This window comes from Rattus rattus, chromosome 11 (assembly GCF_011064425.1).
Source record: "Rattus rattus isolate New Zealand chromosome 11, Rrattus_CSIRO_v1, whole genome shotgun sequence".
In the NCBI taxonomy this organism is placed as follows: Eukaryota; Metazoa; Chordata; class Mammalia; order Rodentia; family Muridae; genus Rattus; species Rattus rattus.
The window spans coordinates 69,989,507-70,003,682 of NC_046164.1; the positions used below are offsets into that span (position 1 = coordinate 69,989,507).

Genomic DNA, 14,176 nt, shown 5'->3' on the forward strand with positions numbered 1-14,176 from the left:
TGTGTGTGTGTGTGTGTGTGTGTGTGTGTGTTCGTGCGCGTGCACATGCACACATGCGGTGGGGTGTGCAGTGGTGGAACCACATTGGCACTATCACGTATGTGTGTCCTAAGACGAGAATATCAGCAAGTTCACTCCTAGCTGTCCTAGTTGTGAGCAACCCGACTGAGCAGACACGTTAGAGCATAACGTATGGCGTGCTTGCGTGCCGGGACAGTATCTAAATGTGTGAATCTCAGCACTGGGCTGAGTTAACACAGCCGAATGCAAGACAGAATTCATCTCTAGAGATGGGTGCTAAAGCATCAGGCACGCACTGTTTCTTCAGCTGCCGACGCGCCTGAAGATGAAGGCTTAAGTCGAGGAAACATGGGACCCAGCCCAGGAGAGGTGCCTGAAGGCTGTGATGCCTACCAATGGCAGCTAACAGCTCTTGACTGGGGTAGTTCAGAAGCTTGGAGAAGAGACTCACCACCAGTAAAACATGGTCGCAGCCTGGTTTGGGACATTCCAACCCGGCACCAGCAGACATGCCCATCCCTCAACCCCTGGGCTCAGCATCTAGATGTTCCCATTCGGTCCGGGGCCCAAACCACACGTGAAAACCCTCACGGCTTTGGAAAATAATATAAATTGTTAAAAATATAACAGTAGGGATTTAAGACAATTTACCCAGCTACTGGAGTAGGTCCCAACACGATGACAAGAGGGAACAGTCCTGTCCCCACCGTGCCTTCATCCTAAGGCACAGGATCTAGCTCAAGGGAGACACCGCAGGAGAAGGTAGGGAAGGCTGCAGTGTCCCAGCAGCAGAGCCACTCAGTGGCTCATCAGTGGCAAGTCACAGGTCCCTCTGGATATAGAACCAGCTTTAGAGTGCTCTGCTGTCACCATGGTCACCTCGTCCAGGATGGGTAGTACAGCTTGCATTCCAGGCCTGGGGGACTTCCCAGTCCCACTGGGTGGCTTAGCAGTGCTGTTTGGCCGACACTGAGGCTACCAAAACAGGGAGATGGGTCTGTTGGTGGCCCCGTGGCCTAGGAGAACTTGTTCAGGTCAAGTCTTAGGCACCAGTAAGGCAAGAGCCCCTGCTGGCAAAGAGGAGGCTGCTACACGGCTTTCACACATTGGAATGGACTGATATGGTGTGGGCCCAGAACCTACGACCACTCATTCCAACGACGCACAAAGGCCAACCATCCTGGCTCTGTTGGACAGTCTGGCTGGCCAGGTGTCCAGCCAGCCCCAGCCTGAGCTGCAGCCTCAGCTCAGGGTCCCTTCTTCCGCTGCTCCAACTCCGGCAATCGTTCCTCCCGGTTCTGCGCGTGCTGGACCCCGACACGATGTGCCGTCTCTGTAGCTGTGATGTCAATCTGTGCATAGCGGGAGGCGCTGACCCCTGAAAAGCAGCCCACAGTAAGTGGACCCAGCGAGAATGTCCCCCCAGCCCAGCTGCCCCTGCTCCAGCCTGTGGTCCCTCCTCTCTTCAGGTGCCTCAGGTAATGGAGCTAGCGGGCGCTCTGATCCATCGCCATTCCCACCCCAGCAATCCTGTCAGAACTTGGGCAGCAGCTCTCAGGGAGTGAGGGGCCGGAGCTGAAGGTCTTGACTGTAAGGTCACTTGCAGGCTCTGAGAAAGGGCTCTCTAGCCAGGGCTGAGGCACCTGGGGCTCAGGTCCAACGCTAAGGTCACAGCTAGCCTGTGAGGCCCCTGGTGTGACCCACCTCGCACACCCCCACTGGCTCCCGAGAGCTCTAGGTCCATGTAATGCAGCTGCAGTCTGGAGGTGGGGCTGATGGGGATATTCACATACGTGGGCGTCTCGCTGTGTAGTCGTTCAGGCCCAGGGCTGTCAGCAGCCACGGGCCCTGGAGATCCTGTGGAGAGAAGATGCCCGAGATATAGCTTGGAGGTATAAAGTACCCCCAAAGGCCACTCAACAGAGCTTCCCCACCCCTCACGGGCCAGTGCCCTCCTCCCACATCCCACCTTCTCACCTTGGAGACCCTCCCCAGTTCCCCCATTCCCACTGGGATCTTGGGACTCAAACACTGCTCCCTACCTGGTCCAGGCACCCACACCTATGGACCCTACAAGGCCTGTTCTCTGTCCCTTCAAACCTCATCTTACATCCATCCTCCCAGGCACCCTCTCAGTGCAATGTCTCTTCTCCTGCCTCTCCAGGGCCAGCATATCCCTGCTGTCTCTGCCTGACCCTCTTCCCTGCCCTGCTGCAGGCTGCTGCTGGAGGAACTCCCAGTAGATTGGGTAATTCCCACCAGGACCCATATGTGGGTGGAGCATAGCCAACATCTCCATCTGTGAGCCCAGCAAAATGAACACCCCCTCCCTCCAGGATACCTCAGCAGTTTGAACTCTCTTTTAAGAATCCACCCCTACCCATGTCCCATATCCTTGCAGCTGATGGGCAGTGTGTGCATAGTCCAAGGAGCAAGAGACCCTCCATGCCCACCAGGTGGGGCTCATGGTAGACTCCCTGCTAAGTGAACTGTTTCGATGGGCCCCAACCCCTTCCCTTCAAGGCCAGAGGACCCTGCACACTGTTGGCAAAGCCAAGACCTTTCTCTGGTGACACTCTTGTAATTATGTCCCTATGGGGTGGGGACAACCATAGAGAATGAGACACAAAGCGCCATTGCAGAGTTCTAGGTAAGAGCAGTCACTCCTTTGTCCTCTGTTCCAAGTACTAGAACACGGCCTAGACACAGAGAGGCTGGTTAAGTCCCTACCCCATAGAACTGCAGAATCCAACTCAGGGCCCTGGGCTCAGATTGGGGACATTGAGATCCCCTCAGGTAAACTTGTTTCTGCACCCCACATTCAGAGCGAGGCCTGGCTCTGCCTGTCTGTCCCATGGATCCTGACCACCCTGCCATGACCACTCTGACACAGCTCTGCCTGAAGATTTCAGTCAGGACCTCCCAACTTCCTCCCCACCCCTGCTGCCAGCATGGCAGTGGTAGGAGGTGGCAACGGTTTGCTCTTCAAAGAGAGACCTATGCAGAGAGGCACCAAGTTCCCAAGTCACATATCCATCAGCCAGTACAGCTAGGTGAGACCCCAGGGTTGTGGGGGTGCATGCTCTGACTGAAGCAAGTGAACAGTTCCGTCCCAGCCTCGAGGACTCCAAGGCAGACTCCCTACTACACAGTGTGCATCCTCGGAGATCTTAAAGTTATGTGCTATCCAAACTGTGGCGAGGCTCATCTACTGCACAGGGCCACGTGGGACATCCATTTCCTGGCCTCAAGTCAGGGAGCTGGCTTTGCCTGCTCACAGAACGTCCTGTCTTAGCCCTTGGCAAGCAAAGGCAGGCTCAGCATTTTCAATCCCCAGGAAATCTCTGATCTGAGGCGAAGGATTTCTGAGAATCTGGTGCATTTGTAGCACGAAGAATCCATCACAACAGAAGAAAACCTCCCCAGGGAGGTTCAGCCAGCAGGGTGGAGAGAGAGCTAGTACCACCCCGCACTGCCTGTCAGGCTGCAAGGAAGTGCTCCCAGGACTGGGTTGGCAGGCTGGATGAGGGGCATGGCTGAGGGAAGGAGGAGAGGGCAGGGCAGGTAAGATCTGGCTGGGGTCTGGGTGGAGCCCCAGTGTCTAAGAGTGAGACTGAGAGGCCAGGCCTCAGCATGGAGCCTGTGTATCTCAACCAACTGGCATCCAAAGTCATAGGCCAGAGGGGAGCCGTTTGGGCTCCATGAGGTGCCAAACTCACTCTCTCCCCAAGGAGCACAGCCAGCTGCTCAGGAAGGCGTGGGTCTCCTATGCCCCATGTCCTTCCTGGTACTTTAATACAGTTTTAGCTTTGGCCAGTATCGTTTTAAGACTCACATACTTAAGAAGAACACAACAGACAGTGGGATGTTATTGCCTGACCTTCCTGCAGCTACAGGCCGATCGCCTGCTGTCACCTGGCACATCTCTGGTCCTAGTCTGGTCCAGGGCAAACTCACATGCCCCTCATCAGAGTCAAGGTCCTACCTCTCATGTGACCCCGCCCTTTGTTCAAGTGGTGTCTCCTCCATCTCTGCCCCTTTGATCCTGGGGTGGAGTCCCCACCATATCAAAGGCAAATACTGGCAGCCTTAGAGACGTGGTAAGCAGAGGTAGATGCCTGAACAGTGAGGCCAGCCATGCTACTCCGTGATGTCGGGGAGAACTCTGGGCCAAGGACACCACATGGACCCAAAATTCAGGCTGAGCAACCAAGATATAAAACCCCAGCTGTGGATGGGACTGGGACCCTCCTGTTGGCCAGTGTGCTGACCCTGCCTGCCTGTGGCCCCACTCACTGCTTCCTACCTACCACATTGCTTTCTTGGGTCTGATTGGGCTCTATCTTACCTATAGGGCTTGACCTTCCAAAGGCAACACTCAACTCTGAAAAAGAGACCCAGGGATCTGCGACCCACAAGGCCAGGGGTATCTCTGGCCTCCAGCCATCTGACCCAGGCCAGCTACCCAGGACCTATAGCCTCTCCCAATCCTCCGGGGTTGCCCTTGTCAGGGCCACACCCTCCAGCTTTCCTCTGCTGGCAGTCACGATTCTTCCAAGGACTCTCCAGTCCTGGTTGAGTCCTCTGACGTTCTCACCTCTTCCACAAACCCGTCCTGAAATGCTGGAACCCCTGGGCCAGTTCCCTTGTCCTGGGTTCTTTGCTGTCTGGTACACACTTAGGGCTTGGACTTAACCCTTCAAATCACTCCTGAGCTACAGACCCTGAGCCGGCTGTCTACTGTCCACTCCTATCGATCCAGTCATGCCCCAGAGCCATTCGTCTGTCCTCAGCTCACCACCTCCCCCTGCTCACCTCTTCCAGGCTCCCCAAATGCCACTGTCACCCCACTACTTACACCCTTGCCCATCCAACAGGGATATCCCCTTAAACCCTTCATCCCTACACTGAATACCAGGGTCCAAAGCCAGGTAGGTGCCTACCTGGATGCGTCACAGTGAGTCCAGTGGATGAAGTAGCTGTGACCTAGACCAAAGACAAGAGGGTCAGTGTGTACATCCCACTCACCCTTTGCCCCACCCCCTGAGACCCAAGAAATGAAATGGTAACTCTAAAAATGACATAGGTCTGACGATCTGGACCACCTGTAACCCGGAGGGACACAGCGTCATTACCCAGAGCCCTTTGTTCTTAGACCCCCATAGCCCTGACAGTCTAGGAGACAGCTGAGGCCTGGGGTCTTCTGAGGAAGTTTACAAACAAGGGTCCCCAGGCTCTCCCTTCTGGCTCATGGTTCAGCTAGACCCCAAAGCCTCTCACCTGAGTAGCACGTGCCTGTGGAACAACATGACCACATGGCTCACGGTGACCACAATATTCACTTTCTGTCCCTGGCCTGCTGTCTCATGCCCTACAAGAGCCCTCCTGGGAGCCCTGTGATACAAACAGCCCCCAAGTCCAGAATGAGTCCCAGGCCCCTGCTTCAGGCAGAGCCTGACTGGGAGTAGACAGAACAAGAGAGGAAACAGTTTAGAGTAGCTGCACGGGAGGATGGGAGGGGTGGGGGATAAAGGCCACAGCTGGGCACATTCACCCTCTCGTGCACAGACCTCCCCTCTCCAGCTGGGGGAAGGTAGAGGTTGACAGCCCATGGCTCCAAACATCCCAGGTACCTGCTATGAAAGGACCCGTCAGAGCAGGTAACCACAGCCACCCAATCCTAGTGACTCTGAAGGAGTTACTTGGTAGTGGGACTCATGATGGCGGAAAAGAAGAGTGAACTTGACAGCCAGCACTGTTCAGGTGTCAAGAAGGATGGTCACCTGCCCAGGATACAGGCATGGATATCCCTGAGCAGAACACGCAGATCTAACTGCATCACCATTTCTAATAGTCCTGTGCAGCCTTGGGGACTCAAAGAGGTGTAAGAGTCCCCAGCATGAGAGTTAGACACCCTAGAGCCATCCACATAAAGCCTCTGAGGGGTGTACTTTGTCACGAAGCAAAAGGCCAAATCCTCAACAGTCCCCACACAGGGCATCTGCTCAGGGAGGGCCATGGCTACAGGATCAATACTAGACCCTAGGGGTGGGTGAATCACAATGGGACGAGAAAACATGATTAGCTTAGACCTCTGGTGGGCTGTGTGTGAGGAGGGAGGTCTGAAACCAGTGTCGAGCCATCTGCAGACCCCTGACCTGAGGGAAAGCCCCGCCCCATCTCATGAAGAGCGGTCATGACTGGCGACCCGGGGTTCCGCATGGAGCTCTAATGTCTTTGCAAACTGCTGGGACTTATGTATATGCCTCGAGGGATGGACTGGACAGAAGGGCCTGGAATGGCCTTCCCCTGGGGACCTTCCACCTTTTCTCAATGTGTCATGGTGCTTCTTGCCCCCAGGCCGATCCCCATCCACCCAGGTTCAGGCCTAGGTCAACTTTTCTCAGGTAGCAGGTGGACATCCAAGCTGTGACAGCAAGGATTCGATCTTACCAGAACTGCCCACCTGGCTGCCCCTCTTCCTGCCGAAGGAAGGACCTTTGGAAGTATAGAGAGAAGTATAGAGAACAAAGGACTCGGGCAGAGCAGTGCCTGCCCCTCTGGCTGACCAACCTGAGGGCCACCTGGTCCCAGGATCTGCAATCTCAGACCTCTCGCATACTTGGCTCCCTCTGGTAAACACACATCAGCTGGATGCTTATATAGGAGTCCCACCAGACCCTCAGGCCAGCCCATGAGGTGAGATGATTACCCATCAACCGAGGAGGAAACTGAGGCTCCCAGAGGTATGGGGACTTGCAGGGCCACCCAGTCAGTGGGTAGTGAATGTGGCCAATCCTCAAACCCTGTTCTTCCCTACACAGAAGCTTGGGGGAGCCAGGCTCCTAACTTCCAGCAGGGCTGCCAGCAAGAGCGAACCAGGCAGGCAGGGAGGAGGGAGGGAGGGAGGGAGGGGCTGCTCCCTGGAGCACTCGCTCTCTCTGCACAGGGAAAATGCAATGGGTTGGGTTGGGTTAGGGGCTGGATGAGTCTGAGCTCAGAGCAAGCCCTGCATGGGAAGATAAAACACTATATGGCTATTTGCCCCTCCCCCCCTCCACACCATGTCTCCAGCCCCGGGGCTATCCAAAGCTACCTGTCCTCTTTCCCACATCCACAACACCCAGTCCTCAGGCTGAGGGCCAGGCCCCTGGAGTTTCCTCAGTCCCAGGCCTGGTGGGGAGGGCCAAATGGAACAAGGCGAGGCAGTAAGAAAAGATAACTTTATTTCCAGTCTGAGAATGTATTACAAACAGATTTTTGAAACGCAGTAGAGCAACACGATTGGCCGCAATGCAGGTACAGATCGAGGCTTTTACAGGTGGGTTGGCCTGCCAGTCGGAACTGTAGGTGCCAATGGAGGGACGCCTAAGGGGTGGGCACAGCCACACCGCCCCTCTGACGTGGGGAAGTGGAGCACCTCTGTTCTGTGCAAGGGAGCACGCAGCCTGGGGAGGTAGACAGCCCAAGCACAGAGCCAGGGTGACCTGTGGGCAGGGCCAGAGCCCTCCTTATTTCTTCCACCTGGTCCTGGCCACCAGCTTCCTGGTCCCAGCAAGGAGGCACACAGGGGAACGCTTTTGGAAGGCTCTGCAAGAGGCCCTCCAGCCAACTGATCTCAGGACCCTGGGCAAACTCAGTGTCTGGGGGGCGAGGCACACCCCTGTCAGGCAGCCCACTTCTCAGAGCCCTCCAGGGGCCCAGGAGCAGACTGATCTGCAGTGTGAGTGTGTGTGTGGAGTGGAGGGGTCAATGTCACAGACCCCGCAAGTCGTGGAGCCTCCTGAGCGTCAGTTTCCTCCTCGTGGGATGGGACACCGATCCCACCTGTGGGTGCCACAGGGTGACGTGTCAAGCAGATCGCATATAGACTGTGCCCAGGCCATGGGCTACACACACAGAGCTGCTGGCTCGCAGACTAGGACGTCTAGAGGAGCCGTGGTAGGATAGGAAGTGTGTCTGCATACTGCAGAAATGACCAGTTATCCAGGAAGAGGACTGTGGCCAGGCCAAGCCTAGTCACTGAGAACTGACCCAATGGGGTGGGCACAGCCCCCAACAGTGCAATAGATAGCCTATGAGCATGGCTTCCTTCTGCCTGATCCAGGGGCTGAGATGATCCTGGAAAGACTGGGTCAGGAGCTCTTCTGACCTCAACCTGACCTGCCTCCAGCAGCCATAGCACCCACCTAGGGGAGGACAGCCCTGTGTTTGTCACCCTGCCCCTGAGGCCCTTGCTACAGGTCTGGTGGCTTCTCAAATCAGCACAGGGCACCTCCTCTGCAAAGAGGCTCTGGGGTCCCTCCTCCCCTCCGTGGAAGGGCGTATCCAGTTCTTGGCAGCAGCGGACAGCCTGCTATCTCAGGGAGGGGGCTTTACCTTGAGTCCGCCACAGATTGAACAAGACAAAAAGAAAGCTGGAGGTGGCCCAGTATGAGGGCTGCCTGCTTCCCAGGACTCGCCAGGGGATGGACTGGGCAGCACAGCTTCACTGCCTGGGCCTTCCGTTGCCTGCCCCCGTCTTCGAGCTCCCAGACAACTGGAGGGAGACCCCGTGGGTGCCTGACCACCCGAGTCTGTGGCTGAACTGTGGTCAGAGCCGCCCTGAGAGGCGGGGCTTGGGTCTCTGGGGGCCTGGCGTAGGCTTCGAGGTGTGTCGTAGTGGTGTCGCAATGAAGTGGGCACCTGGTACTCGGCCGCCCCAGGTGGGCAGGCGCACAGTCTGGGCTCAGGTGCGCTGGCTCCAGGGGGCAGGCTGAGCAGAGAACCGAATTCCTCGCCAGCCCGCCACACGTCCAGGTTGCTGCCCGCATAGGATGAGAAGCTGCCAGAGTAGGAGGAGTGGCTGCCTGTGGCAATGCCACTGTCAGAGGAGCTCTGGCGGCCAACCTCCTGTAACTGCCGAGGCCGCAGTGGCTTGAGGGGTGGCCTCGAGGCTCCCAGCATGGCTTCCCCTGGGCCCTGGGCAGCCACCAGCCCTGGTCCTTCTTGCGATGTGCTGGCTGAGGACGAGGACTGCTCTGGCCATGCAGTGAGCCGGCTGCTGGCGCTGATGTCTGAGTGGCTGGCCTCAGAAGAGGAACTGGATAGACTTCGATCATCCCCTGAGACAAAGCAGAAACTGAGGCTGCTGTGGGGTCCAAGCAGGTGAGGAGTGGTCTCTAGTTAGTATGCTATGGCAGTCACTTCTCCCTAGCCCCTACTCCTGGAAGCTGGACCGGCAGATGAGAGTTCACAGGATAGACCCCTTCCTCATCCAGCCCCTGCCACTTTCAATGCCAGCCCTTTTAGAACCTCTAATCCCTCCCGACAGCCACTTCCTTGGTCCCCGTCTGAGTCTTTCCATCTGAACTCCACCATCTCCTCTTCAGTTCCCCTGAGGCAGGTACCTGCTTACAAACCCCTTCATGCTGTGGATCTGTGACCCAGCTCCTGGGTTCTCCCCTCTTCTCGTAGCCTAACTATGGTGACTACCGTCCTGACCACCATCTAGCACAGACAAGGCCTGGGGCCACCCAACCTACTTCATCATCCCAGTATGTTCACATGCCAGACTGCCCCAGCCAGCTAGCCTTCCCTCTGACCCCATCACTGCCTCCTTTCATGGGGACTATGGGTCTTTGAGGACAAGAACACGTCTGGGATCAGATCCTGTCCACCACCCTCCCCTCCTGCCAGGACTGCCTTACCTCACCCTACATGCATGGGAAAAAAAATAACATGGCACCACTGCTTTTCCTCTTAGCTTGCCTGGCCTAGCTTGAAGGTCTTCCTAAGCAAGGCACCAGAAGCAAACCTTCCAAGGAGATAAGAAAGCTTATTGCAGACTTGAAAACCCCTTCTTCTAGAGGGAGGGGTTGGGAGGGGAGAGGGCCGCTGTCCGCTGTGCAGCCCTGGGAATGAGGACAGGCACCAGACGGTACGTCTCTGGCCTAGGAAGACCTGGTACAGTCCATCTGCCAAGCCAGCCCCCATCCCTCAGCCACGGTTGCTCCTGGCTGGGCTTCCATCCATGTTCTCACTGACAGTAGCTGTAGAAGGGCCTCTGCTCCTGGGAAGTCAGCTCCGTTAGCCCCTGAGCAGCTAGTTTGTCAGAGAAACAGTAAAACTAAATAACAGAAGGCTTGGGGCTTGCCTAGGCAACATGGCTAGCATGTGAATGAATGAAGGGAAAATAAATGAATAAATAGGAGGGAGAAGAAAGAAAGAGAAGGGACAGGAGCAATGAGTGGCTAATTGGATGGGTGACAAAATGGATGAATGAGCAGGAGGAAAGATGGATGGATGGATGAATGAGCAGGAAGAAATTGATGGATGGATGGATGCATGGATGGATGGATGGATGGATGGATGCATGGATGGATGGATGATGGATGGATGAATGGATGGATGGATGGATGGATGATGCATGGGATGGATGATGGATGGATGGATGATGGATGGATGGATGAATGGATGATGGATGGATGGATGAGTGGATGATGGGATGGATGGATGATGATGATGGATGGATTCATGGATGGATGGATGATGGATGGATGGATAGATGGATGGATGGTTGGATGGATGAATGGATGGATGGATGGATGGATGGATGGATGGATGGATGATGGATGGATGGATGAGGATGATGGATGGATGGATGGATGATGGATGGATGGATGGATTCATGGATGGATGGATGCATGGATGGATGGTGGATGAGTGGATGAAGAATGGAATGGATGATGGATGGATGATGGATGGATGGATGGATGGAAGGGTCATGATGGGTGGATGGACACATGGGGATGGAACAGTCCATGGAGACAGATTGGATGGACAGCCCAGAGTGATGGGGGAGGACAGTACTTAGAGAGAGGTCCCTGCAGCCCAGACAAGACCAACCACTGACTCTGGACCTCCACTGCCTGCATGGATGGATGAATGCAGGATGGATGGATGCCTCTTCTCTGGATGGATGGATGGGGCCTGTGCTTCCTGGATGATGGATCTTCTGAGGCTGAGGGTGGAGAACTTGGGTCTGTGTGGAGAAAAGGATCTGTGAGGATGAAACAATCACCCCTGCATGTCCCCCCTGCATGTCACCCCTGCATGCCACCCCTGCATGCCACCCCTGCCTGTCCCCAGAAGGGCCTGTCCCCCTGCCTGTCCCCCTGCCTGTCTCCCCTGCCTGTCCCCCTGCATGCCACCCCCTGGGAGGACCCCCTGCATGCCACCCCTGCATGTCCCCCTGCATGACCCCCTTGCATGTCCCCCCCCCCTGCATGTCACCTCTGCCTGTCCCCCCTGCATGTCCCCCCCTGCCCCCCCCCATGTCCTCCTGCATGTCCCCCTGCATGTCACCTCTGCCTGTCCCCCCCATGTCCCCCCTGCCTGTCCCCCCTGCCTGTCCCCCCTGCATGCCCCCCCTGCATGCCACCCCTGCATGCCACCCCTGCCTGTCACCCCTGCATGTCACCCCTGCATGTCACCCCCTGCATGTCCCCCTGCATTCCCCCCTGCATGTCCCCCTGCATATCCCCCCTGCATGTCCCCCTGCCTGTCCCCTGCATGTCACCCCTGCCTGTCCCCCTGCATGTCCCCCTGCATGTCCCCCTGCATGTCCCCCTGCATGTCACCCCTGAATGTCACCCCTGCCTGTCCCCCTGCATGCCCCCCCTGCATGTCACCCCTGCCTGCCCCCCCTGCCTGTCCCCCCTGCATGCCACCCCTGCATGTCACCCCTGCATGTCCCCCCTGCATGTCCCCCCTGCATGTCACCCCTGCATGTCACCCCTGCATGTCACCCCTGCACCACCAGGACACCTGGTAAGAACAGAACCTTCAGAGTCAAACATCCTGAGCCACCCTCTAGCTGGCCCAGTCCTGTCCCATGCCTTCTCCCAGCAGCCAGGCATCAAATACAGGAGGCCTAAACCAGCCACTCTGGCCCCCTAGATACCAAGCCCAGGTCTCCATGTTTGCCCAGCCCATGTTCTTGCTCCTGTGGACTGCCCAGCCTGGGTCCCTGTCCCTGTGACAACCTCCACTAAGACAACTAGATCGCTCTTCCCCACCCTCAGCAGGGCAAGGGAATCCCTCAATCCCACAGCGGGAATCCCTCCCCCTGATCCAGGAGAGGTTTGCTTGGCCCTGGCTCGACACACCACTCCTCAAGAGCCCCACTTTGGTCTGAATAAAGTGCTTCCATATCTCTATCACTGCCTGTGGCTGCCAGGCTAGGTGGGACCTTTTCCTGGCCCCTCACCTGAGTCATCCCACCGTAAGTGACAGCGAGAAGATTGTTCCTCTGTCTTCCCCATGCACCCTGTGTCTCTGTTGGGGTGCTCATGTGCGATCCTCCTTGCCCATATCCACACTGTCTATCCTTGCCAATGCCAACATTTGGCTGAGAGGCAGCCAGGATGCATGCGGTGGGGACCTGCCCCTCTGGCCACGCCCTTCTAGCTCACAGTAACCTCCCTCCTTCCTACCTTGGAGCACAGGTGGCCTCAGGGAGGCCTCTATGGTTAGCATTCGCTGCCATGGGCTTCCTGAGCTCTGAATGCCAAGCCTCCGGCAGTAGCCCTCCCCCAACCCCTTCCTCCAGTCAGAAAGGGCCACTAGAACATCAGAATGCTGTCTGCAGAGCAGGAGTTTCCAGAAACCTTGATTCTTCCCTTCCCGCCTGCCCCTCTAGGCTCTGGGTCCTCGTGTGGAAGACTAAGGCCTCGGTGGGTCTGACCACAGTGAGTCCACACAATAGCGCACCCGCAAACCTAGGCCGTGGGGCACTGCTCAAAAGTGTGCATCCTAGGAGCCTCTCACAGCTGTGGGACATTAATGTCACACCATCCCCAGAACCCCTGTCCTCTCACAACACCCCCCTGCATGGGGCCAACCCTGTAGGGCTCCACACTTGCCCTAGCTTGACGATGACCATAATCCACAGTCAGCATGCCGGGGTGACCCTAGGCCCCATATACCGAGGCAGGACATCTAGGTACAACTCCTGCAGACTCAGGCCCCAGCAGAGGCATTTTTTGAGCAGTCCCAGCTGATCTGACAGGGGCAGTTGTGGAGCAAGTCTGAAATGCACCAACAGTCACCAATGTCCCTTATCTGGGCACAGCTCACCCCCTACATGTATTGGGGTACAACTCACTTCCAAGATGAGCCATCTATGCCTTCCTCTGCCCAGTGCTGCGTCCAATACTCCCTTCACCCAGAACCATTTATAAAACAGGAAGGAGAGTGGGTTCCCCGAAAATCCAAGTCCTGCTTCCTGGCACCTCGGCAGTGGCACAGGTCCTGCTTCCTGGCACCTTGGCCAGGGTGAGTTGTGGAGTGAATATGCTTCAGGGAATCTCTAAAAATGTGTGCCTCTGGGAGAAAAACACAGCCCCATCCCCACCCCCACCCTCACCCCCACCCCCACCCCCGACATTCTGGTGGCCTACTAGCATAGCCCCTTCACAATGTACATCTGCAACTGCAATGTGAAAAGCTACCAGAAGGGGGCGATGTCACATTGCCTGGACTACTGGGCAGCAGGAGCGCTCAGACCTCAGGGAAGACTTCAGATTTTCTAGCCACTATCTCACGAGCTGCTCCAGGGATGGGCAGCCGGATATGGAGGGTCTGGTGCCCATGGACCTGTCCCAGCATTTGAAACCATATCCCTGCCCTGGCAGGATGACCATGTAAGGACACAGGAGATGAGCTATGACCATCAATGTGTGACCACACCTGGTCACTGTCCTTATTGAGAATCGTCCACATGGGACCCACCAACTCAGGGCCTGCCAGAATCTGGGGAAGCCCATTCTGCCCTGGGTCCCTCAGTGTCAGGGCCATGAGCCCTTTATCTCTAGCAGTATACCTGGCTAAGATACCCTTGGCCACTGCAGGGATTAGGGGTAGGGCAAAGAAGCATGTTCGGGGTTGGGGATTTAGCTCAGTGGTAGAGTGCTTGCCTAGCAAGCGCAAGGCCCTGGGTTCCGTCCCCAGCTCCAAAAAAAAAAAAAAAAAAAAAAAAAAAGAAAAGAAAAGAAAAGAAGAAAAAAAAGAAGCATGTTCCGTGGAGCCCACACCAAATACACCTTGAACCCCCCCACACACACACACACACATACCAGATTACTTCACAGAGTACCTCCTGTGCCAAATGCCA

The 14,176-nt window shown here is 56.4% G+C and overlaps 1 protein-coding gene across 1 annotated transcript in view; it reads right to left on the reverse strand.

Annotated features, from left to right (window-relative positions):
- Positions 1-1,251: 1,251 nt before the first annotated feature.
- Dok7 (docking protein 7) overlaps positions 1,252-14,176 on the reverse strand; it is a 32,128-nt gene continuing 19,203 nt past the window's right edge. Inside the window, 6 exon segments of the mRNA XM_032916877.1 lie at positions 1,252-1,399; positions 1,726-1,878; positions 4,965-5,007; positions 8,401-9,125; positions 10,923-11,012; positions 11,015-11,044. Of these exon segments, the coding sequence (XP_032772768.1) occupies positions 1,269-1,399; positions 1,726-1,878; positions 4,965-5,007; positions 8,401-9,125; positions 10,923-11,012; positions 11,015-11,044 (1,172 nt within the window). The 3' untranslated portion in view covers positions 1,252-1,268.